The 24,827-nt window shown below is 39.2% G+C and overlaps 2 protein-coding genes across 10 annotated transcripts in view; both read left to right on the top strand.

Annotated features, from left to right (window-relative positions):
- LOC145480669 (uncharacterized) overlaps window positions 1-13,341 on the top strand; it is a 29,475-nt gene extending 16,134 nt beyond the window's left edge. For all 9 annotated transcript variants that reach the window (XM_081458962.1, XM_081458966.1, XM_081458965.1 and 6 more), the window contains 12 exons: window positions 251-326; window positions 843-1,039; window positions 1,516-1,654; window positions 1,970-2,225; window positions 2,619-3,097; window positions 4,234-4,430; window positions 5,549-6,326; window positions 7,915-8,009; window positions 8,302-8,370; window positions 9,091-9,189; window positions 9,998-10,202; window positions 10,850-13,341. In XM_081458962.1, the coding sequence (XP_081315088.1) occupies window positions 251-326; window positions 843-1,039; window positions 1,516-1,654; window positions 1,970-2,225; window positions 2,619-3,097; window positions 4,234-4,430; window positions 5,549-6,326; window positions 7,915-8,009; window positions 8,302-8,370; window positions 9,091-9,189; window positions 9,998-10,202; window positions 10,850-11,322 (3,063 nt within the window). In that variant the 3' untranslated portion in view covers window positions 11,323-13,341. The remainder of the gene's footprint in view (window positions 1-250; window positions 327-842; window positions 1,040-1,515; window positions 1,655-1,969; window positions 2,226-2,618; window positions 3,098-4,233; window positions 4,431-5,548; window positions 6,327-7,914; window positions 8,010-8,301; window positions 8,371-9,090; window positions 9,190-9,997; window positions 10,203-10,849) is intronic.
- Window positions 13,342-17,566: 4,225 nt separating this feature from the next.
- Window positions 17,567-24,827, top strand: part of LOC145480675 (uncharacterized) — a 23,901-nt gene continuing 16,640 nt past the window's right edge. Inside the window, exons 1-3 of the mRNA XM_081458976.1 lie at window positions 17,567-18,240; window positions 22,026-22,271; window positions 23,515-24,214. Coding sequence (XP_081315102.1) covers window positions 17,806-18,240; window positions 22,026-22,271; window positions 23,515-24,214 — 1,381 coding nt within the window. The 5' untranslated portion in view covers window positions 17,567-17,805. The remainder of the gene's footprint in view (window positions 18,241-22,025; window positions 22,272-23,514; window positions 24,215-24,827) is intronic.

Raw genomic sequence — 24,827 nt, 5'->3', positions numbered from 1 at the left:
AGGATTTAAGCATGTGCTAGAAAAAACTTCATCTCTCAAGGCCACTTCACTGAGTCGGTTGCGATTTTGTGGAGAGAAGCACGACTAATGTATCAACATGTCACTTTTCACGCCAGTATAAATAAATTTTTACTTAGAGGATTGCCGCATGATGGACGAATTCGTACTGAATTAAAACAGGAAAATATTTCAGAATTAGAACAAAGACAGCAACTTCTGTAAGAAGAATTAATATTTCGTCTGTGTGCAGGTGAAGAACCAAAAGCGTTGGAGCCAGGTGATGTACATGTCCTATATTTTGGATTTTAAACAGGGTCTCCTCGGAGGTAAGGATGATTCTGTGTCCAGTAAATGACATTTTAAGTCTCTCAGGTCCTTTTTGATTTTTAGAAAACTAACTTTTTGCATCTAAAGTCGTGCTGTTGGGTCCAATCACTTTAACGGCAACAGACTTTGCAACATTTTTTGGAAACAGGTTTTGATGGTTTGGTTAACGGTGTCTTAATCAACCGTTGCTGGTGGAAAAGATTGATGACTCCATTAGACCCAGTTCACTGGATCTGTCGTTTTCTGCTGTTTGAGCCTGTCGACTGAATCGTCTCAGCTGTTTTCTTGTGGGAAAACTGTTTATCGATTATTCACCGAATCGAAAAAAGAGTTTTGTTGAGGACCATGAAAGACAGGAACCATTTGATGCTACTTACTTTAATAACGGTTAAAAGTTGATCGACTAACATTTTGTCCTAGTACAGACAATAATCTCAAATGATTGACCACGGCGCAACAAAGTCTAACTCAAGGTAAGTGATGTAAACTGAACAATCCAACATTTGACATTCCAGTGAAAGATGAACAGTCCTTCATCTTAACGACAGACGCCGATGTCAAATTTACTCATGAATCTGTAGAGGCACTCGTAGACCAGATCATTGAGGACCCTATAATTGGTGCAGTGTGTGCTCGTACCTACCCCCTGGGGAATGGACCTGTTGTCTGGTACCAGATCTTTGACTATGCCATTGGACATTGGTTTCAGAAGGTTAGCAGTCTTTTGCTTTCAAGTGGATGATCATCATTTGATACATCGAGGAAAAAGAGTAAAATAATATTGTTCATATCATAATAATATTTGTGTGTAGCCCTTTCTCCAAAATAAAAAGACCGCTATTGAAAGGCGTTTCTGGAACTCTTCATAGAAGTTGCAGGACTGCTCGTGAAGTTATAGAAGTTATTGGACTACTGATGTAATAGACTTTACACCCACCTGACAAGAGTCTTAAAGAATTTTTTTAGAGATATTGTTGAAACGATATCTTTCTCTTTTTGATCTTAGAACAGGAGAAAATAAGCGACGTGATAGAGAAAAAAACTACGATAACGAAAAAAATATATTTTTAACTTATTTCCAACTGATTTAATCTGCAATTCTATTCTTGTCATTTTGGTTATTTAAATGTTTTTGTTGTTTCTGGAGTTGTTGTCTATTTCGTTAATTTTCAATATTCCATGGTTTAGGTTGCAAATCATATACTCGGTTCAGTGCTGTGTAGTCCCGGATGTTTCAGTCTGTACAGGTGCAAGGCCGTCAGAGAGGTGTTACCAACTTATGCCACCGGTGTGGACCACGCTTTCGAATTCCTGACCAAAGATATGGGTTGGTGTCCTAGTAGCATAAGTGACAAGATGAGATTACTCTTAAATCATCATAACAGGAGGAATTGAGAAGATGGAAAATCACAATTCAAATAATATCAATTTCAAGGGTGTGCACCACTGCAAAGAGAATCATGACACAACGTAACATATTTACTTATGACCTTTAGTATGTAATACCATTGCAGTATTGCTTTGAGGAAAAGAAGGAATAATTTGTCATAAACTTTCGTGTAAGTGACTGTGGGTTTCCATAAGTGAGATTGAAAAACAACCCTTTCAAACTATGTTGTATATGATCTCTTATTTCTTAAAGGGGAAGATCGCTGGATGTGTACACTTATGCTTGAACGAGGCTGGCGACTGACATACTGCGCAGCCGCGGGAGACAGTACTTACTGCCCGGAAAGCTTTGACGAGTTTTACAAGCAGAGGCGTCGCTGGACGCTATCGACGCTTGCCAACCTTGTTCTGCTTGTCAGTGAATGGAAAAGGATTTTGAAGAACAACGATCACATTTCTTTTCTTTTTATGCTTTACCAAACATGTCTTGTCTGTTCCACTCTTATTGGGTGAGTAGAGTCTCAAATGTTTAATGATTACTTTCTATGCTTCTGGCGTCCACACGCACTCGTTGGAGATGTAATTTATCCCTTGGCACAGAGCAGATTCTGTCGACATTATTGAACATAAACACAGGAAAAATTTTATCGAGCGAATCTCTCAAATACAGATCAATAGTGCCTGCACTTGTATCGTACTGTCAAAGAATACGTTGAAACTTTTAGACATGCAAAAATATTCGCCGAGCAAACATGACATCGACATGTTTACCGCGGCAGTCCCGTTCCTCCACAAAGCTTATGCCTACATTTACCAAGTTCACGGTGCAAACATATAGATACCAAAATAAGTATTTTTTCTTAATTTATTGTATTCAACCAACTTGTTTTTCTTCCTTTCAGACCATCCACAGTCATTTTGGGTATAGTGGGTGGAATGGTGTTCTCGGGCCTTGCAGGCAACGAAATAATTACTATTGTCGTTATCAGCCTGGTAATCCTTGTATACACCTTAATATGCCTCTTCACGTCACCAGATTTCCAGCTCAGGGTGTCCAAACTGCTGACATTCATTTTTGCTGTAATCATGTGTATTGTTTTCAGTGGTGTAGCAGTTCAAATTTCAAACGAGATAAAATCGACAGGCATGCCAACACTAGAACCAAAGTCAGCCTCACCCCAGTCTTTGGAGCAGCACCTACCGGCTGGAATCAGCACTCTATACTTGGCCGGGTTATCTGGCATCTTTATTGCCGCTGCCCTGTTGCATCCCAACGAGTTCACGTGTTTGTTTCATGGAATGTGGTATGTGCTGTGCCTACCCTCTGGGAACGTGTTACTGACAATATATTCTCTTTGCAATGTAACGGACAGATCATGGGGTAAGTATGCGATTCAAGCTATCCACCGCATAAATCGCTATTTAGTGTCAACAAAACAAACAGTCCCCAATGCAAAGTGATTTATCCGATGTATAGCGTTATGCACCTTTCGAACGACCCCGGCCTCCTCTTTAAGATAGCAAGTAGTTGCATCTGCGTTAAGGACGTTCGCGCTACTTGTTTCTGCGCATCCTTACTACGCACGCAAATTCACACGCCACGTCATGCATGAGCGCGCGCGCTAAGTAACAAAATGGACAATGATAGGGCAGATGGCCATTGCTATAGCTTTTCCTTGGTTAACGATCGTGGACATTCGGTGACCCCTATTTTTCTTTTGATGGATCATTTTCTCTACCGATTTTTCTAGATTAAGCGAAAAAATGAAGAAAATCCATCGTCTAGGAGTTTGAATTTTTTTGGAAAATGCACCTTCGAATTCCGTTCTTTTTGGCTCTTCGCTTATCTGTGCGATGGTTTCAAATGCCTCTTGAAGGGTTAAGTTTGGTGAAAGCGCTGGTAACATTTGGAATCATTTACGCAACAGACTTACTTCTACAAAATATGACTAAGATCGTTTGCCTCCGTTGACTCATCTTCGATATTTTTAACTATAAACCCCTGTAGACCATGCTGAATTGCGTGCGGCAATTTTTCAGAATCAGAGTAGTTTTCCATACGCTTTATCTCTGAAACGAAGACGGTTTTCCCCATTTTTTTTTTGCATTTCTGACACAAGGAATTCATTATCTGACTGCAGTAAAAATTTTCAAAAAATCTATCGACTGGAAAATTTTCGCGCGAACGTCCTTAAATGGTATTTACAATGGAAATGAAGGGATGCACCATCCCTGTGCTGTTGCGGCTTTAAAACGATGCGTCCTTGTATCTTCAAAATAGGATTAAAAATGCATGTACATGTAATATCCCAGGAAATGATATGCCATACGTACTTTATCTATTTGGGGGAGGGAACAGTGTAAAACAAAGCTACTTTCCTATGCTAAAATTTGTCTTTCACGTGATTGGCCTAAACCCAGGGCATAAATGTACACGATAAACTCGTTTTGCTTTGCAAAAGATAAATAACTTCCAGGAAACTTTCATATTTTGCTTTTTATAAAATAACTTATCAGGGACAAGGGAAGCAAAATCTGCATCACAAGAAGAAGACTGGTACAAGCCAATAGCAAACTTTTTGATGAAAATTTGCAAATGTTGTCAAAGGCAGCAAACCGGGGAAGAGAGACACACTGAAAGCAAGGCAAAGCGTGGAAGTATAGTCGAAAGCAGGACCAGCATTAAAGCAGAAATTACTAAATCCTCCAACAAGGTTAGTTTAGGATTTATGAGTGTGGGCGCGGGCGAGGAACTGAGAGAGTTATACCGAACGAAAAAGTGTCTATGCAATTTTACCTTGTCTTGTAAACGTACGGAGCTGCGTTCTTTCCCTTCTTAAGTCTTTGCGTTATAACAAAGCTCCGGCGGCTCGAAGGGCCGCCAAGCGAAGCCCCATACTCATATGGGAAAGGAAAGAAAACCCGTGAGTTGATTTTCTCATGGTTATCATGGCTAACGGTATTGTTCGTGGGCGCGTACGCACGACGGCGGCGACGGCGACGGAGTCGCGCAACATTGCGGCCATACTCCAACTAATAGGTTTACAGAGACATTCAGCCTTGGTTTACCGTGTACTTCTTTGATGCTGGACATCCATGTTATGATCAATTGACATCTGTCAAAACAAGGCATCCGCTGACCAGTATCACGTGCTGGTTTTCGATTGGATCGCGGGCTCATGGCAGGTTAACTTGTTGAAAACGGGGCAGGATTGTTCGGAAGCCAGTTAACGCTAACCCAGGATTAAAAGTTAACCGAGTTATAACTTTTTCTGCTATACAAAAGTTTTTTGCTACTTTGTTTTGTGGATATATATATATTTGGTGATTATTAAAACTCAAACCAGAAGGCCAAACAATATACAGAAAACCTCACCGCAAAGTTACAAAACTCAAATCAAAATTCTACCTTTTCCTGGGTTAGCTTAATCGGGCTCTGAACAACCCGGCCCAGGAGCTATGCTTTTAGGCTGGCCTAAATCTATATATTAGTTTTGACTTTCCAGCTACTCTGTCTTGTTATTGATCGAGACCTTTGTCATAACATTATCAGGTACAAGGAAATATGCGCATTCACTTGATTGGTATCAGGCGAGGTCCAGGAATCAACGAGCACCGAAGGCGAAAGCTCCTAGAGGAATCCGGGCTCATGGTGTCCCAGGAAATGTTTTAGATTTTATCTCCCTAAAGTGCCCTTTCCTGGGTGTCTGAATCATTGTGGCCTGGGCATTGCCGCGAGAATTCACAGCTACTTTGACAGAAAGGTTAAGGTGTACTGTGTTGATTATTGTATGAAAACTTTTAATTCAACTTCAGTTTTGATCAATTATAGGTCCCTGAGTCATCAGACGAAAAGGGCAACAAAGAGATGACGTCCTTTGCTGCTAAAGGAGAGGTGTTCATCAAGACAGAGACTACGGAAGTTCCGCGACTTCCAGCTGAAGATACACAAACAAGCAAAAATTTGGAGGCGACAAGACCAGAAAAGAAAAGCACCAAAAACCCACTGAATAATGCATCGAGTGGGGCTGATCAAAATACCAGTGCTACTGCCAATGCTGATGCGGATCAAAATTATCAGTTTCCAACCATTGTTGTGCAATCGGCACAGGAAATTCCAAGAAAATCTCTGGCTACATCATCAAGTAAGATGAAGTCGAAAGAAGCTTGTAAACTTTCTACTGGGGAAATAAATGAAGATAATTCCCTTAATGGTGCCTTCCACAAACCATCTTCAAGTGAATCCATTGGCCCAGATCCGGGGTCATACGCGCAGGGCTTGATACGAGAGAAAATAAACGCAGGTGATGGAGTGAAACGGGAGGAATACTCGTCTGAAAAGGATCATTCGGCAAATTCACTGGTTCATAAAGGAGCAATGCCTCAAAAAAGCGATGTTAGTCAACTAATCAGCGATGGAGAAATGCAAAAGCAAAAGGGAAAAGGGAAAAGATTGGTTCCACTCACAGTATCGACTCTTATCACATCCTCGGAATCAATGTTCCAGGAAAGCAGCGATCAACCTGAAAAGGGAGACGGGCAGCTGCAGAGGATGAAAAGTCCTGAGCTGTCACGCAAGTTTGGATCGAACCTCTCACTTCGAACATTGGGTAAGTGTTACTCCTGGAGGAGTTGATGGGGATGTAAGTGTCAAGCATTAATGATCGCACATTGTGAATCATCGGGAACATTTCCGTGTGTCAATTGTTTGATCTCATGACGGCTCTTCTATGGTGACTATGTTTTCAGAGGGTACTTTGCCCGAATTTGGCGTTGTTTTTTTTAAGCTAGATTTTTTTGCAGTGAGATTTGAACATTTGCGATTTCATGGTATTATCGCTAAACATCTCTAGTATAAAATTGCATCCTTTGCGGTTTTTGATATTTTATACTCAATTTTGGGGATTCTCCCTCATTTCAGCAAAAGGTTGCGATCGAAGATAACAGATCCAAGATGGTGAGCATCTCTAAATGAATGACGTCATTTTTCGCGTGATATGCAGTCATGATTGACCCGTGGTCAATTGATATGAAGTGAATATTTTTTAAGATTTTTGTGCCCCCCCCCCCCCCACCCCCATCCCATGCAGGCTCACTAATGACAAGAAGATCTGTTAGATCTTATAACCGCGCTTTTAAAATTTAACTGTTTTCTTAGCACTACAGTCGCAACGCAGTGTACATTCCAAAAGCAATCCTTGATGATTCATTGATTACTGTAGACACCACATTACTTGATCAACACAAACTGTATTATTGCACCATCAGTCGTAACCGGTGTGAAATCTCCGATGACGTAATAGTCTTAATCTGGAACTTTCTTCGGGATACGTATGGGCATGAAGATACGAACACTATTAACAACAGCTTTCTTTCTTAAAAATCACGATTAAATTAAATTGTTTTTTCCCTTGAGTAAAGGGCTAGCAAAGAAGTCACACAAGTCACATAATTCAAGAATTGCGTTACCACGGCTTTCTTTAGTACGGTGGTTATTTCCCTACCAATGACGTAATCCTTGCACGTTCTGACAAGTTCGTTGCTTGGCTTGCAAATATTTAATTTTCCTTCCGATCTATGAACTGGCTGCGATGAAACCGTCAAAGGATTTACTTCATTTGCGTAAAACCACAAGAAATACTCACAAAATTACAAATAAATTAATGACCGTCGCTTCTGCCGAAATAAACTTGCAAAGTAAACACGATCGTATTTGTCACGTAGCGAAAGTGAAAGCTGCAACGTCAGCGCATTCCATGGCTGACGTAATACCTTTTTTTAGCGTATTTATTATTCCCTTTAAATCCAACGCTTTGATAAAACGAAAAGAAAATATATTTTACCCACAAAAAAGAAAACAATATCCGTAAAATTGTCCGTGTATTTATGTTTTAACAGCTTCTGGCGGAAAAACATCACACGTTGCGTGACTCAAAGTTTGGCCGAGCGGAGGTCTGCGTCTGGTCACCGACAAAAAAAAAAAAAATAAACCACGGGTAAACCTAGAACCGCGCTCGGCCCATGGCCGCGCGGTTAATAAAAAGCCCAGTCTACAGTAAATAACACTGCATTATTGAGCAAGTCTTTTCAATATTTTTCTGAGCTGTCCTATAAACGAACCGTTAGAAATGAGTACAATTAATAGAAAAGACCTCACCCTAATCGTACCTGCATGTTGTTTTACTTTTTTCCTGTTAGATGAAAATGGTCGTCCTATGACAGCACTAAAAAACGACGTTTCTTTTTCCGATCTGAATTTGCCAGTGGAAGAGTGGTTAACAAGAGACTTTAAGGTAACAGGATGTAATGGAATTATACGAAAAAGCCGGTATGGTTTTACACTGAGAAGGTTTGTGTGTGATTTCGGGAAAATCAAGTTGGTAATTGTTTGTGTTTTAGCATAATATTTTGTTGGCTCAAGTGTTCCTGTTAGCCTGGACTTACGGACACACGGCACACTCACGACTGCCTTATTAAAAAAAGCCGGGTCGAGTAAAAGAGAGGAGATGTTAGTCGCCTTCGGCTTCGTAAGTTCGTGTTTAACTTTTTACTTTATTAATGATGAGTTGGTTTGGTGTTCCACAGCGTTACGCTTCCAATTTTCGTGAGCACGGATATGATACAGCAGGATTTCTACCCGGAATGACAGATAAGGTTAGTGCTGTTTTAAAATCAAACAAAAACCACAACAATGAAACAATTAAAGTATATCCTGTAAAGTATACCCAAACCGAAACTGAAAATGAATAGAAGCCGACTACTTTCTTTTTAAACCTTGGTCGTAATAGAGAGCTCAATGATCATTTAAGATTTTCAACAGTCGCCCCTGATAATAAGTTGTGAACAGGTAACACATAAACTACAAAGTCTCGTGATGAAGAAGATAATTAAAATAAAATTAAAAGGACGTTTTTAAGGTCCGCTCGAAATCCCCTCGAGGCGCGGGCGGTGAAGCTAAGTACCCCAACCGCGCCTTTCGGAGCTTGGGGCGAGAAGAATTATTTAATTTCAGTATCCGTATTAAATGTATTATATATCAAGCCACATGGATGAATCTCTCGTCCCGTAACCACCAATCTTTAATTCCTATCTTACAGACTGCTTCTTCAGGCTTCATTTCTCGTCCAAGTTTGTCAGAGGGCGGCCGTTAGTTTCGTTTTCGGTTTTCTTTCCGGCCAAATCGTTGTACACACACACAATCGGTTGGCCGTTATCTCTTCAGTTTATGCATTCCTCGTGACTATTTCGTTGATCATGGTAAATCCTTCCCTTTCTACCGTTACAGTACAGTCTCAGGCACGTTACCTGGAAGAAACTTGCTTTAATTTTGTGCAAACCAATCAATTTTTTTGATAAATATTAATCGCCTTACAGGATCTGCAACTAATTGGCATCCATACCAGAGGACATCGCCAGAGGCTTCTACGAGATATTAGGAAAATTCCGCGACTGGACATCGAAGAGGATATCCCTGTAAGGTTTCTTATGACTGGTACAAAAAGGCATAAGCCGGGATCGAATTCACTCTTATTCTTTTATCATTGGTCTTAAAATTTCGATATTAAGCGCAAGGCTTATTTGTGTTCAAAAATATAAATCTTTCCAGAAAAGAGATGTTATTTTGATTTATAAAATAACTGACATACTACGTCCGCTCTGATTGGTCAGTAGAGTTACAAAACCTGTGTTCCATGGCAGCTCTACGCGGGAACGAGAGAGCTCAGTACGCTAGCGATAAACATGCAGTTTCGGGATGTTTCATGTGGGATGTTGGGAGAACACTCGAAAAGCTAAATCACTCGCCTAACGGCTCGTGATTTACAAACTTTTCCCGTGTTTTCCCAACATCCCGCGTGGTTTATTGCGCCGTTAAACCCACAGAATGAGTGGTCTATTCCTTAACTTGTGGCATAGTTATCTCCCAGCTTCTGGTTATGTGGAAATTACTGTAATGACATCTAATCGTGTTGTTTTGGTACGCTTAGCTTCGGCGAAATAACAGGCGATTTTGGTCGAGCCATAGCTAAAATATATTTTGATTATACATAGTGGAGTAAAAATGTCCATGGCGAAAATAACCGACTTTTATATGCAACCTAAGAGTAACAAAAAGGCACGGTTAGGTATTTACTCCACCTAGCTACTTCCAAATCTTCGGCTGCATCATGTCACTGACATCGGATTTCGCTTGATATCAAAAACATTTTGAATACAACTATATCCAAGTATTTAGCGAATTGTTTAGTTTTAATTCTGGTACCATCATGTTTTGTTTTAAAAGCTAAACGTTCAGGAATGGTTGGAAGAGCATGGTCTGGGCGATTATTGGCCCAAGTTTGAATCTAGTGGATATACAGAACCCAGCGACTTGGAAGATTTGAAAAAGATAAACAAAGACAACCTGAAAGAGACGTTTAACATCCACAAACCTGGCCACTTCAACAGGCTTTTATTTGCCATTCGTAAACTGCAATACCCCAATCAAGGTAAGTTTCAAAAACCTGTCTCACGCTCACGGAAATTGGTATGTTACTGACTCACAGATCAGACAGAACAGGGAATTTTCCAGGCCACCATCGGTGCGCGAGCTTGAAACTTGCTGCATGCTCAGGGCATGCATGAAAAGAAAATATCTACCTTTGGTAGCCTCTAACTTATTTCATGACATAAGACATTCTACAATTTTTATGTCATTTGGATATGAATTACAAAATTTCACTTGCAATATCTTAAGTAAGGAAACTTAGTGTCGGCGAACTGGAGTAAAACACCTCAAGAAGAGAATTCTTGCCTCAAGAAGAGAATTCTTGTCTAATCCGGAGAAAAATAGTTCTAATAAGATGAAACTGAGCGAGAGTTAATTGATAAGAGACCTTCTTGATATAGTGACCCGGAATCAAACGAGAACAAGGGCCTGAACTCAATTCAACTAGATCCATGTTTCCATGTTCACTGATTTTCACTCACTGTTTTAGGTGATGCTTCAAGAAAATTACAAGCTGGCTCGCCCAGTTGGTTATGCCTATGGCAATATACTGAAAAACTTATCCATTGATTGCCAGATTCTTAGAGAAAAACAAAATACATAACGTCGGCCTCTTCTTAACGTGTGATTGTCCGTATTTTTTCCCAGGTCAAATCAAACTTCGTCAGACGCGGCGTGAGCTGGATCGTCTTCCATTGCTCTACCTGGATGTGGACAACCAGGACGACGGCATTGAGTATGAATTCTGGGAAGGTTTACGCCAAACATGTCTAGTCCCTGAATTAAGTGCCTTTGACCAGACTTCCGAGCTGAAAGAAAAACTCGTGGAATTGCGAAACACAGCCCTTTTGACATTTGGTGTCAGCAATGCCTTATGGACGGTAATAGTACTGACTCTGGTGCAGCAAAAAGACCTGAAGGTCTTTGGAGTAGACGTCATTGGGCTTGCTTTTCTACTTATTTACGGGTTTTTAGTTGTTCTTCAGTTTCTGGCACTTTTAGCCCATCGTTTCAAAACTATCGTTCATATTTTGGCGCGTACACCCTGGACACTAAGCAAGAGAGTTGGAAACAATCGTGTTTCTTCCGTTGAATCTGGGAACAGTCATCCAACACACTAATGATAATTAGCAATTAAAATAGATATCAAACGGCCGAGGTCGAGAACTATTGTCTTTTAATGAACACCTCTTTTATCTCAGAGTTTGAGATATCATGAATAAAATGACATTATTCCATTCAGGCCATTAAGGACTAGAAAAGCTGATGCAGAAGTCAACGAGATCTGTTAGCAAGTCCTGCAATTCAGTCAAGGTTGAATTTTTCTGTTCGCTGTCCTCCTTATACCTGTTATGTGTGCGGGGAAGGCATGGAATAACATAATTATTCATTGTTCTCCAGGGTTATTCCACGAATATCCCACTTGTGACTTGCTGTTGGAATAGGGGAAGATATCACCCGGTTAAACCCATTCAGACCAGGTGGAGGAAGACTGAAATGATTGCCTCCCGCACAAATTATCGGTTTATCAAGGATTTGATCGAAAAAATGTTACCTTTGGCTAGGAAGTTTTAATTATATTGTAACAGATCAAAAGTTACAATTATATTGTAACAAATCAATCAGACAAGTCTTTAAGTGAGGCTTTCACACAGTAATGATTATAACGCTCAATTTGGAAAGGTTGCCGAAAAGCACTATCTTGACAGAATATTGAAAACTTTATCAAAAGATTTGTAAAAACTTTTGCATCAAGTCAGATCCACAGGAATGCCATCTCATCATATTCAAAACTCGACTCTTTTCACATCTTTGACAGTTAACAAATTTTCATGTTTTATAATGGTGTTGGATATATCGAAATGTCGATTAACTTTTCTTTTAATTATATTCTATGAATTAGTAACTTTACTTCTTGGAAATGTTACAATTTGATGCACAGAAACAAATAAAAATGACTCCTAGCTTGCTATCATTGTACTGACTAGGTATCGAAGACGACAAAAAGAAAAAAAAACACACTAGACTTGTTGCACCAATCGCTCGACAGCTTTACTGTTCCCTGGCGGGGGAGGCTATTTTGCGAGTGTGCGAGCCCGAGCCTCGAGCCGCAAGCTGCGAGCCGAGGGTTTCTTTTACGAGCCCCAAAAGATTCCCGCCAAAATGTCCAAAAAAAAAAAAAAAAAAAAAAAACGGGCATAATGCCCTAATATGGTATTTATGACATGCTGGGTACCTCCAGTGAACGTCAAACTGACCGGTCAGAGACCAATGGGAATACCCGAGGAAAATGGAACGACATTTTCCGATCAAATTGGGCCGCCTAAGAGGAATGGCTCTCACCCTGTTTTATTCCCTTTCCGAATTCTCTACATAAGTGAAGAGAAAAGGGCAATGAACCCGTTTGTCAAAAGTTAAACGGCAAATTTCATTTGGACCGGTCCGACGGAAATAAGTGGACCACCTCAGGAGGTGATCCCGAATATTCGGTCGGAAAGAACCGAAAAGGACCATTTTACATCCGACCGAAATTTCCGGTATCTTTGGCATAATGAAAGCACCCGCGGTCTTCATGCGTTGGTGCACTGTAGCATGGCAAGTGAGGTGATGGAGAGTTTTCCTTTTTTAAAAAGATTATTTCTACCAATTATGCAGATATTTTAGGACGGACAGTCCCATCTTGCTTTTGAATTACCCTGCAGATTTTGGTAGCTGGAAGAGAGGTAAACTTTTGCAAATCTTTAAGTGATTTTTTTCAGCGCAGTAAATTGTATTGACTTTCACAGGGCGAAGTTTCGTGTTATAGCGAAATGAAGGGTCAGTGAAGTACCTAAAGGATTTATATTCCAGCGGGATTCAAGCAAAACGTTAGACCAAACTGATGTGTAAATACGGTTATAAACCAACTTCTACTAATCATTGCCGGGCGGATGGGTTTTGTACCCAAACTATAGAATTGCTCGAAATAAGCGATTGTCCTGTCGTTCAATCTTACCGGGAACCATTAAAAAAAAAAAAAATAAAATAATAAGAGATTGATTTCCGGAGAGGCAAAACAACAGACAACTGGCAGGCAAAAAACAAATATACGAATCTTTCGTGGCGGTGCTTGATAAATGCTCTTGCTATATCATTTTGAAACTTACCTAAAATTCGCCTCACTTGAACGTTTTCTTGCATGTTATTTGGATATTTGTCAAACTTACCTGCAAAATCCGTTCGATGAAATTACGAAAAATTACTTGCGCAGAATTTCTCGCATGAAAGAAAATCGAAAACTTTTGTTTCTTCTAACAAGTGTACCATTTACTGAGTAAAATGTTGACGTAAAATTAAAAATTCAAAAAAAAAAAACAAACAAACAAAGAAACAAAAAAACAAAAAAAACGCAGTGGCGTGCAAAAATACGCTCGCGGCTCACGACTCGCGGACTCGCTTATTAGTCACAATCTTCTTCACACTCTTCCATATTCATTTGCAATTTGTTTTGACGAGATTGCTTCGGAATTAAAAGTTGCTCACTGAATATAATAATCCTCCTCTTCATCCTTGTTAGTATTTTTCCAATGCCAAAATGAAGGCATTGAAAATAATCTAACTTAATTAGTTAAACAAAAGAGGAAGAAACTTATAAGAATGTAAAGCCGTCTTTTCGGTCAAAAAAGAAGTTATTGTGATTAAATACCCCACTGGCTGTTCTTAGGTTTTGTTTTAGCTTTTGGACATTCGTTATTTTCCCCGAATATAGATCGCAGATGAGAATCTAACTACACAGCCTTAGTCCTATTGCCCTCAGATTTCTCATACATTTTAACGCTACCGTGTTCATTCTAGTTTTGGTAATAAAAGCACGTCGTCTCGTATACCGACGAAACAGGCAACTTTTGGTCCAGAACTGAATTGAATTGAATTGAATTCTAACTTATTTTACGTAATACATGTATGAACGAGAACAACCGTCTCGTATGCATATGCTTTACGATGAATTCCTTTGTTTTCGCCCCTGCGAGGAGGCCAATTTCACGTCCAACTAACAAATCAAGCAAAAAATGAATGCTTTTCCTAGAATTTTTGCTATTTTAACATACCAAACCTACAAATACTCGAACGCACGCAAATAATGACATCCTGCCTTTCTACGAGTATCTTTAGAAATCGAGAAAGTTCTTATTCATAACGTGGTCAGAATGTAGCTTCGATGCCCAGATGCAATAGCAGATTAATGAGAGACTCACTAGCCAGGGTCAGCCCTCTGGAATTTAGTTAATTGTAATGTCAAAATAGATAATTTAAATTTTTAGGAAATTTATAGACTACTTATCACCAAGGAGTATTTTAAAGATTCTTTTCGACAGTTCAGCTACCTCCATATCCCGATATAGAGATAGTGATTACATGTACGTGTATTTTTAGGAACTTATAATATTTTAAGCCTAGATGATACTTTCATCTTAGCTTCGTATTTATTATATTATGTGTGTATATTTTACTTAACGTATTTTAATCCAGTAGTATATATACACGACCCCACAAGCTTTGTAGCTTTAATTCTTAATGTGTTAAAATAAAGGTTTTATGCCATGCTACGTTATATTGTTATGTTATGTAGTTATGTTATGTTATGTTATGTTATGTTATGTTATGTTATGTTATGTTATGTTGTTATGCTATGTTATGTTATGTTATTTTATGTTATGTTGTTATGTTATGTTATGTTATCCGTATGGATTCTTCCGGCTATTGAGGTTATGTGTCTTTCCATCTGTTTTGGTTGTCATAGCTGCCTTTTTGATTTTATTTTGTCCAAACTGCATAAATAACAGGTGCGGGTTGATAATCATGAGACTTATGTTACGAACAACTTGTTTGCTTGGCTCATAACAAATTTATTCTGTTTTGATTTGATTTCCACTACATTTCCTGTAAATCTGTTGGTACGCCTGACAGACTCATTTCCAATTTCTCAATTCCACTCTCAATGTTTTACGAAATATTTAACTAACCACACAGACGACACATAGACACATGGATAAGTAACAGTGCCGTAGCATGGGGAGGCCCCCCCCCCCCCACAAAAAAAAAAAATAAAAAAGTTTAGCTAACACAAGTAAAAATATTCAGAAGTAGAACAGTAATAATGTTAGAATACGGTTGGATTCTCTCAGAGTAATTAACACTCTGGTTAGCCTAATTTTGTTTTCGCAGCGCTATCTTTAAAACGTTTCCCGACAAAAGTCTTGCACATTTTCCCAAATATCCAAATGAATTGAACTAGTTTGTGGGGCCTATGTAATGGGTAAGTAGTTTATTTTTCATACAGCACTGACATGTTGCATGTCAATTTGAATAAACCTGTTCCATAAGGAGAGTACAACGTTCAAGTAACATATCCGATCAATGATTTTAGTCAGTTAAAATTGCTGGAAACTGCTCTCAGAAGGCTGGAAATGCTATTTTAGGGACCTCAGATTGGAAAATCTCCCGAGGGAGCATTCCCCCGGATCCCCCTAGAGAACGAGCGCGTTTCAAGACGCTGAGTAACAAGTCGATAAGTTGACCGCCATTTTCAAGTCTGCTGCTCGTATTTGACGCTGAAGATTCAGTTCTTTCCACCGTGCATCGTTTTTCGATTGTGATCAGCTGACAATTGAACAAAGTTTAATACGTAGTTGCTTATCTTTCGAGACATTTTGAGTCGTATCTTACACTTGTCTTCTATGCAACACAGACATCCAAGCACCCCCAAAGATTACAACAACTTCCTTGTTCTGGATCAACGGTTTCAGACCTGCGCCAGGTTTATTATAAACGGATTATCCTATTCTCTACCTCGTTGCTTTCAACGGACCTCTTCAGCTTCGTATGCTAATCATCGGGGAACTGAAAAACCCTTTTTGGACGAATAAAGTGGGCACGTATGTATGTACGTATTTTGGTGTGTCTCAATTATCTTGTTAGGTGGCTTTGCGTTTCAATGGCAACCATGTTCTCAACAACAGCAACAACAACAAACTTTATCTACTCATACATTTACAATTTTACAAAAATACATTTAACAAATTGCCGTCAGTTTTTCATGCTTCTGTCCTGTTATTGATCGTGAATTTCGTCATAACATTGTCAAAGGCCGAGTGGATCCGCAGACTACTTTGACAATGTTATGACGCAATTCATTGTCAATAACAGGACAGACGCATGAAAAACTGACGTCAATTTGTTTCTACAATGACAAATGGTCAAATTGTTCGCTCTGGCCCGTTGACGCATTGCATAAATGATACATTCATGTGTCTGACCCCTTATTGAAAACGAAAATTAGCCGATGAGCGCGTGAGAATTCCTGCAGCGATTGTAAAAATATAACTAATAGATGGACAGAAAAATACTGGATATCTTAGTCTGGAGACTGAGGTAACCCGAGAGTTTTCTAGACAGTCTCCAGTTATTCTTACATTTCTATGGATATTGAGAGTATAATTTATAGAATTCTTAAGAGAAAAGGTGCGTACAAGATACGTATTTTTAATTGTAAATATACTTTATATAGATTTTTGTCGCTATTTTTATTTCTTGGCATGTCTGTAAAGTAGCTATTTAGCTAAGCGAATTTAAATAAAGGTTATCGTTATCATCTTTAACAGAATAGAGAAAATCGATGCAAGTTTTCAGAATGTTGTTCAACAGAAAAATAACATTTCAGTTGTTTACGCCTCCTCGTAAATTCTAATTTACTAGGGAGATACAGGCCAACGCCTCCTGCCAGTGTTTTTGAATAAGTATTTATAAAAACATAGCCGGGTATGTTTAGAGATGTACACGTGTTTTCGTTGATTTTACTCTCAGAAATTGCTATAATATCCGGTTGAGTTTTAGGATATCATGTAATAAGGATATATTCTTCCCCAGGCTGCGGATGTTAAACAGTCTGACAATAGCTTACACAGCGACTATTCTCTGGGACAATATCCCAACCCACCTTTAATATCTCAATGCCTTCAACCCCTCTAAACAACTGCAATTTTATTTACTGCCTGAACAACATTCTGAAAACTTGTATTGATTTTCTCCATTCTATCAGACATCACGAGCACATCTTTTCTCTTAAGAATTCTATAAACTCTCAATATCCGTAGAAATCTTAAAATAACTGGAGACTGACTAGAAAACCTTTGGGTTCTCGAGACGCAAATATACATTTTTCTGTCCATCTATTTGTATATATATATGTTTGTAAAATTGTAAATGTATGAGTAAATAAAGTTTGTTGTTGTTGAGAACATGGTTACCATAGAAACGCAAAGCCACCTAAAAAGATAAATGATACGTACAAAGTACCGTATTTTGGTACGTCTCAATTATCTTGTCACGGTGATAAATACATACGTGCTAACTTTATTTGTCCCAAAGGGGCTTTTCAGTTCCCCGATAATTAACACACGAAGCTGAAGAGGTCCTTTGAACGAGGAGGAGATTAGAATAATCCATTTATAATAAACCTGGCGGAGGTCTGAAACCGTTGATCCAGAACAAGGAAGCTGTTGTAATCTTTGGGGGTGCTTGGATGCCTGTGTTGCACAGAAGACAAGTGTAAGACAGGATTCAAAATGTCTCGAAAGATAAGCAACTACGAAAACTTTGCTCAGTTGTCAGCTGATCACCATCGAAAACGCTACACGGTTGAAAGGACTGAATCATCAATATCAAATGCCAGCAGCAGACTTGAAAATGGCGGTCAACTTACCGACGTGTTCTTCAGCGTCTTGAAATGGCTAACGGCCGTGCTCGTTTTCTCAGTTGTTGTGTTCTGCGTGGTAGCCAGTAAGATTTGTCTGCTGGTTCTAGGACAGCAGTTCAAAGCTTTTAATCAAACTGAGACAAGTGCTCTGGGAGATGCTTCTGTAGAGACAAGCAAACAAGCCTCCATATTAATGCTTGTCCTGGTTTTAATGATCCCTCAACTCGTGTCTTTAGTTTACGCTACTTGGACAAATTTAAGAAGGAAGACTCGTCCGTGGCCAACAAAACAAGGATTTATTTTGGTAAGTTCTAATTACCTTTTCGTTTTTTGTTTGATATAATGCATGGGTTTTATTTGCTGGTTAAACTTAAATGACTGGATCGATAGGTATCCCTTCCAAGTAAAAACTGCTTGCTTTTTCCGCATGGTGTCTTTTGAAATGCATTTAAGAAAACAATAATCACTCTGAATAGAATGTTGCCATGAATGTTTAAACTTTTGACTTTTAATAGATCCTAATCTGTATGCCTAAAGACGAAATTTAAACTGGATTTCACATCTATAACATTGTCTGTCCGTTGCTTTTTGCAACTGTTCTGTTATATATCCACTGATTTCTTTCATGTGTCGACTGTGTGATTAGTTAAATATTTCGTTACGAATTCCTTGAGAACTTGAAACATTGAGAGTGGAATTGAGAAATTGGAAATGGGTCGGTCAGGCCTACCAACAGACTGACAGGTTACGCCTGTGCAGTTGAAAGGTTACATCAAACAATAACGACTTTGCTGCAAGCCAAGCAAACAATTTGTTCGTAACATACGTCTCATGCTTGTCAACCCGCGCCTGTTATTTATGCATTTTGGACAAAATACAATCAAAAAGGCAGCGATGACAAACAAAACAGATTGAAAGACACATATCTTCAATTGCTGGGAGAGCCAATACGGGGATTATTAACTTTCACGGGTGAATAAGCTAGGATTAAAATACAGTTTACTAGTAAAATAAAAGCAATACATGTTTCTCAGTAATTTTGAGCCCCTAAATGTCTCCTTCAAAGATTGCCAAGAATTGCCATTTACGAATAATACACCATATTAAGCACAAGTTGTACGAAGAGCATTGATATTGCTGTATCATGCCTTCAGACACCAGGCAAATATCAGTAATAATTGCAAAAGTAATGAATGTTCAGGAATGTGCCATTAACCAAATGATAAAGCAAACATAGAATAAAATATAAATGCTGTTGTTCATGACAAGGCACAGCTGGCTTAGGTTCGTTAGAAAACATGGCCAAAAATGCGAAGTCCAATGATATACGCGTGCTTGGCAACATTTCGGTAAGCTTATTAGAATGAGCTTTGTAAAATAAGCTCAGCGAGGCGATAGACAAGACAAAGACTATTCAAGTGTCTTGTTTCCAATTGTCTGGTTTTTCTTGTTTGGTTTTACACACAGTGATTACGAAGATCTGTAAAATAACTGCCCAGTAAAAGATATTTTTCAATAAATCAAACGTGAGTAGAAAACAGCCAATGAAAATTTCACATTGGTAACGCTTGGTAACCAGGCTTTGAATGGTGTAACCTTCCGAAAAAAAAAAAGTCACACGACTCGACTCCCCTCTCATTAGTTTAATTAACTCTAGATAGAACGACAACGACAAAGACGGAAAAAATGGAAAGAATCAACTAAAAGGTTAAGCGCTAGCATTGGCAACCGTAGAGGATTTTTGTCCCAATATGTTCATCACGCCTGAAATAATTATTTTTCAAATGGATTTAAAAGAGCCGAGTTCTCCATAACGTTCACTCATCCATGAGTGAACTTTAATGATTAATTGACTTCTCTTTTTATTATCACCCGCACTGTAGATTAATTAATCACTCGGAAAAACACTCTTTATATGATAAGCACTATATTGAATGGTTTATTGCTAATTAGTATTCGTCTGTGTTACACTGCGATTTTGAAACAAAAAACGTTTTCTGGCTACAGATGTCTTTTGACGCACACAGCGGTTGCAAATGACGTACCTTTCATTGTTGACTTCATGTGGTTTTATAGATCGATGGTCTTTATGTTCTCAGCTACTGAAACGTGCTGTTACCCTGGTAATTTGAATTACACAACAAAAAAAATTGTTGATGCAATAAAAATGTTAGTTAAGCCTGTGTATTTTTCACTACGACATAAACACAAACACAAGCACAAGCATAACGGTAAGCATATTTTCTTAGGCATGCGCAGAATGAAAAATTACTATATTATCGGTTCCATACCTCCACGATACAGAAAAGAATGGCGGACGATGATTGTGCTTATGCTTTCAGCGGCATTTTGTCACTTGAAAAAATCATAAATACAAGCACAAGACGAACAATCAGTTTTGTTCTGCTTGTGCTTATGCTTGTGTTGTGGGTGTCCTCACTACTTTTTTTTATTATTTATTTATTCATTTATTTTTTTTTTTATTGCTAAACACATAATTACTTACATTGCCTTACTCTACTTACAACAATAACTAACCTACTTACAATACACTACATTATTGTTATTATCATTATCATTATTATTATTATTATTATTATTATTTCTAATGCTTTTACTGTCTTACAAACGTCACTTACAATAAATCAAAAAAAAAAAACCTATTTACAATACTTGGCATTACCTTACTTACTTACAATACGCAATAATTACGTTACTTAAGGAGTCACAATACAATGTAATTACTTAATTATAGAAAAAAAAAAACAACCAACAAACAAACTAAAAAAAAAAGACCTCGCAACAAATTAGTAAGGGAAACGCCTTAAATGGTGAGAAGGAATTTCCACTTCTGTTGAAATTTCCTTTCACCATTCAACGCGGCAGCAATATATTTTTCTATCTCGATTTTATCCTGCACTAATGAGATGAAGTCGCTGAAAACGAACATAGTATTATTTAGAGCGTTGATATAAAGAAAGCATTTGCCTAGCATTATGAGGTGGTTGAGGGTCAAACGGTGAGTACAGGGACGAGTAATTCCAAATAATACCTCTGGCTCGGAGAGAAGTAAACTCGCGTTACTTACGGTAGAATACCAACTTTGGAACTTATACCAAAAGGAAGACGCTCGCGGGAAGCTAATAAACAAATGACGTATGTTATGACTATCAGAGGGACAGAAAGGGCAGGATGGGGAGGCAACCTTGTTCATTTTGTATAATATACTGTTCGTGACTAAAATGTTGTGAATAATTTTGTGCTGGAACATTGCCAATTTAACTTCTTTTGTGGCTGTGAACGGCAGAAGATAAATTTTATTTAGATTCTCTTTTGCGATGCCGTATGATAAGAGTTTTTTTTCTGAAGTAGGAGGAGGAAGATTTTCTAAGGTTAACGGTTTGTCGTATAACATCTAGCTTGCACGTTATAGCATTGGCGGCGGGGATGTAGTAGAGTCGCCAGAATTAACTTGTAGGAGCTTCTTCCAACTTTGAGGGATCGCAGATAAAAGACTATGATATTGTAAAAAGTTGCAATTTAGCGTGTATTTATTGCGCGTTCTCACTACTGTTCAGCTCTACTTGTGCTGGTGCTTATGTCGTATTGAAAACCAGGCCTTAGCGCTGACAATATTTTGGAGTTTTTAAGACGTCCGTCCAATGCAGGCGGTAAGAACAAAACAGGCAAAATTTCGAACAAAGTTGAATTTTGGTCGATAGGTCTAATAAATCCTACATCCTGATTGGCTATATTACTTTTTATGGACGGGACAGAACGCCACGTACACTGTCAGTGTCAATCAGTCATCTTGATTAAAGAGCTTCCAGTCGACTTTATTGAAAAAAATCCGGCCTGAAATATTCCATCGCTGTAACAATTTTGCGAACATAAACGTCAATTCTTGGAATGACAGCTGACTCAACTGGACAGTTTTGGCAATTTTGTCCATATTTTTTCTGGAATTCTAATAAGTCGCCTGCAGCTAGTCATGAAATTTGCTGCTGTTATTGTTCCTTATGCTTTTAACTTGTCATTTTCCTTGCATTGCTTCTATTAATCATTCCTCAATGTCACTCGCAATTGCAGATTTTGATTGGTGGGTTCCTGGAAACTCTGTCCCTTTGTTATATAACCATAGTCGGACTGGCGGTTTTACCAGTAGACCCCAGTGTCATTGTACTGCTCATGTGCAGTCTAGCTGTGGTTCCGTCGATATGGCAAGCCACATCATCAAGATCACGCTTCCACACAACAAGTGGCAAGTTGCACGCCTTCAAATTTTCAGCATCTGCTGTCATTGCCGTACTTGGTATTGCGCTGTTAACTTGGAAGGTAATGGCTAAGCCGGTGATTAGAGTGGTTTTCACTTGGACCGTGGGAAGCAATTTGTATTTGCCTTGGTTTTGCATTCAGTTATTACGTTAACGATAGGCCATTTTACAATAACTACAGTAATTCTCGCGTGTCCCCAATTAGCCCACGTGGGCTAAATACATTGATACTTAAACAAAGTTCTTACTTACTTACTAACTTACTTCATTGACTACTTTTTATTGTCAATAAGCGGGCAGACGCATTAGATTTATAATTTGGGCGATGGTGCGAGAGCGGACAATGTGGCGATGGACGTGACTTTTTCATGCGTCTGTCCTGTTTTTTTACGACAAATGCAGAAATTCTCGCGCGATCATTGGCTAATTTTCATTGTCAGTAACGGAGCAGACACATGAATTTATGGTTTATGAGATGCGTCAACGAGCGAGGGCGGACAATTGGACAATTTGTTATCGTAAAAAACAAATTGACGTCACTTTTTCATGGGTCTGCCCTGTTATTGACAATGAATGTCGTCATAACAGCTGTGGATTCACGAGGCGAAAGCCGAGTGGACCCGCAGACTGACGTCAATTTCTTGACTGACGTTGTAGAGCAGCATGTCGTCAGAAATTTGTTAACCTTCTCAACCAATCAAAAGTAACACTGAAAGCAATCTTGACTAGCGCTTTTTCCGCTCTTCGTGTTGGTAACATACTCGGGCCGCCTGTGTTACGTTCTTTGTGATTGGTCAATCTGATTACTTTAGGTTTGGTTTCACGACACTCAATTGAAAACGTAACCAACTCCTTAATTCGTAGTCAGATTCGTCTACCTACGGTCTTCAGTATCTAGTTGTAAAGAATGACTCCCACGAGAATAACATCTATGTTGGACTAGTTTATTTTGTCATCATAATATAATTTACGACATTTAACGTTTACACTTCTGTTCAGAATATAGGTCTTATCCGTACATCCTTACTACCTTGGCATGTTGTAAATATTCAGCCTTAATATTTAAGGCAATTCTTAGTCGCAGCCCTTGATGTTTAAAAATAGATTTTATGAAAAGAAACAACGCTGCCTTAATTTAATGCATTGGTTGATACCTCCTGAATTAGAAACTTAGCTTGTTTTGCACTCAATGCGCGCTTTCTGATATGTCCGAATAACTATTAAAAGGAATCTTTCACAGATTTTATTTTTCTCTGTAACTTTAGTCCATATTACTATCAATGATATTGCTACTTTCTTTTAAGACACCTGACACGTACGGACGGATAGGTATCCCGATCGCGTTTATTCTTCTCTCCATCGCATGGTCGCCTAAGCTGAGGAAATATCAAATAAGAAGCAAACATCAGAGCGCCAACAAAGCTCCTGAGGCCACGATGCAGAGTTCAGTTTCGGACGTTTCTGGCTACATGTATAACAACGACGCAGAGCAAGGTGTCACCCAGGGACCCCCTGTGAAAAGAGGAACAGCTCGCGGGAAAGCTGCCATTGTTTCCTCGCTGTGGAAACTTATTCTTACACCTTTCCTTGCAGTTATATTCATCAAGCTCTACAACATAGTTGAGCTGAACAGTATTTTTGCAGGGTTAAAAGACATAAACGTATCTAATCCATCATTTGTATACTTCATGTTCCATGTTTTTGCCAGCTTCTTTGGTTACCATTTTGGTTGGCTTGCCTGCTCGCTCTGCCTGCAGAGGGTTGGGTATGCTCTCCCTTTAACGTTAGCAACACCTATCGCTATCTTCATGATACATGTCACAGGGATATGCGAGACAGACACCATTCCCTTACCTTGTACATCAGACGATCTGATCTACATTCTCGCAGCGGGAGCGCTTCTGTGGGTGGCACAGTTCGTTTCGATCACTTACTACGTGTGGAAAGGACAAGGAATGATTATGGCGAAAGCACAAGACCTATTCTGGATCCCAGACTATAATGGTATGTTTTGACAATCACTTAGATTTTTAATTTAAACTGAGATATTGTTTGCTATGGAGGCGCGGTGGTTAGTGCGCTCGCCTCCGGATTGAGCACTTCGGGTTCGAGCCCTGGGGCCCGTTTCTCGAAAGCCCCGGAAACCTTTCGGGCCCGGAAAGCCATAGCAAAATCTCGAACCTTACGATCGCAGAGCTGTTTTATTCACATATTCGTAATATGAACAGAGGTTCTCTTCATACAAGAAGTTTGAGGCGTATACACTTCTCCGTTTTTAGATACAGACGAACTGAAAATGGCTTTACGGGCCCGAAAAGTTTCCGGGGCTTTCGAGAAACGGACCCTTGGCCGGGGACATTATGTTGTGTTCCTAGCCTGGGCAAGAAACTTTGCTCACACAGTGCCTCTCTCCACCCAGGTATATAAATGGGTACCGGCGAATTTAATGCTGGGGGTAACCCTGCGATGGACTAGCATCCCATCCAGCGGGGAGAAGAAACACTCCTAGTCACTTCATGGTACTAAGACCGGAGATAAGCGCCGGCCTCATGGGCCACTTGGCTCTTAAAAGTATCCAGACTACCTTTTTACCAAGGAAGATTCAAGGGAGGTTCTT

Source organism: Orbicella franksi, chromosome 3, assembly GCF_964199315.1.
Source record: "Orbicella franksi chromosome 3, jaOrbFran1.1, whole genome shotgun sequence".
NCBI lineage: Eukaryota > Metazoa > Cnidaria > Anthozoa > Scleractinia > Merulinidae > Orbicella > Orbicella franksi.
The sequence above is the reverse complement of the archived record's forward strand: the minus strand, read 5'-3'. Positions and strand labels throughout refer to the sequence as shown.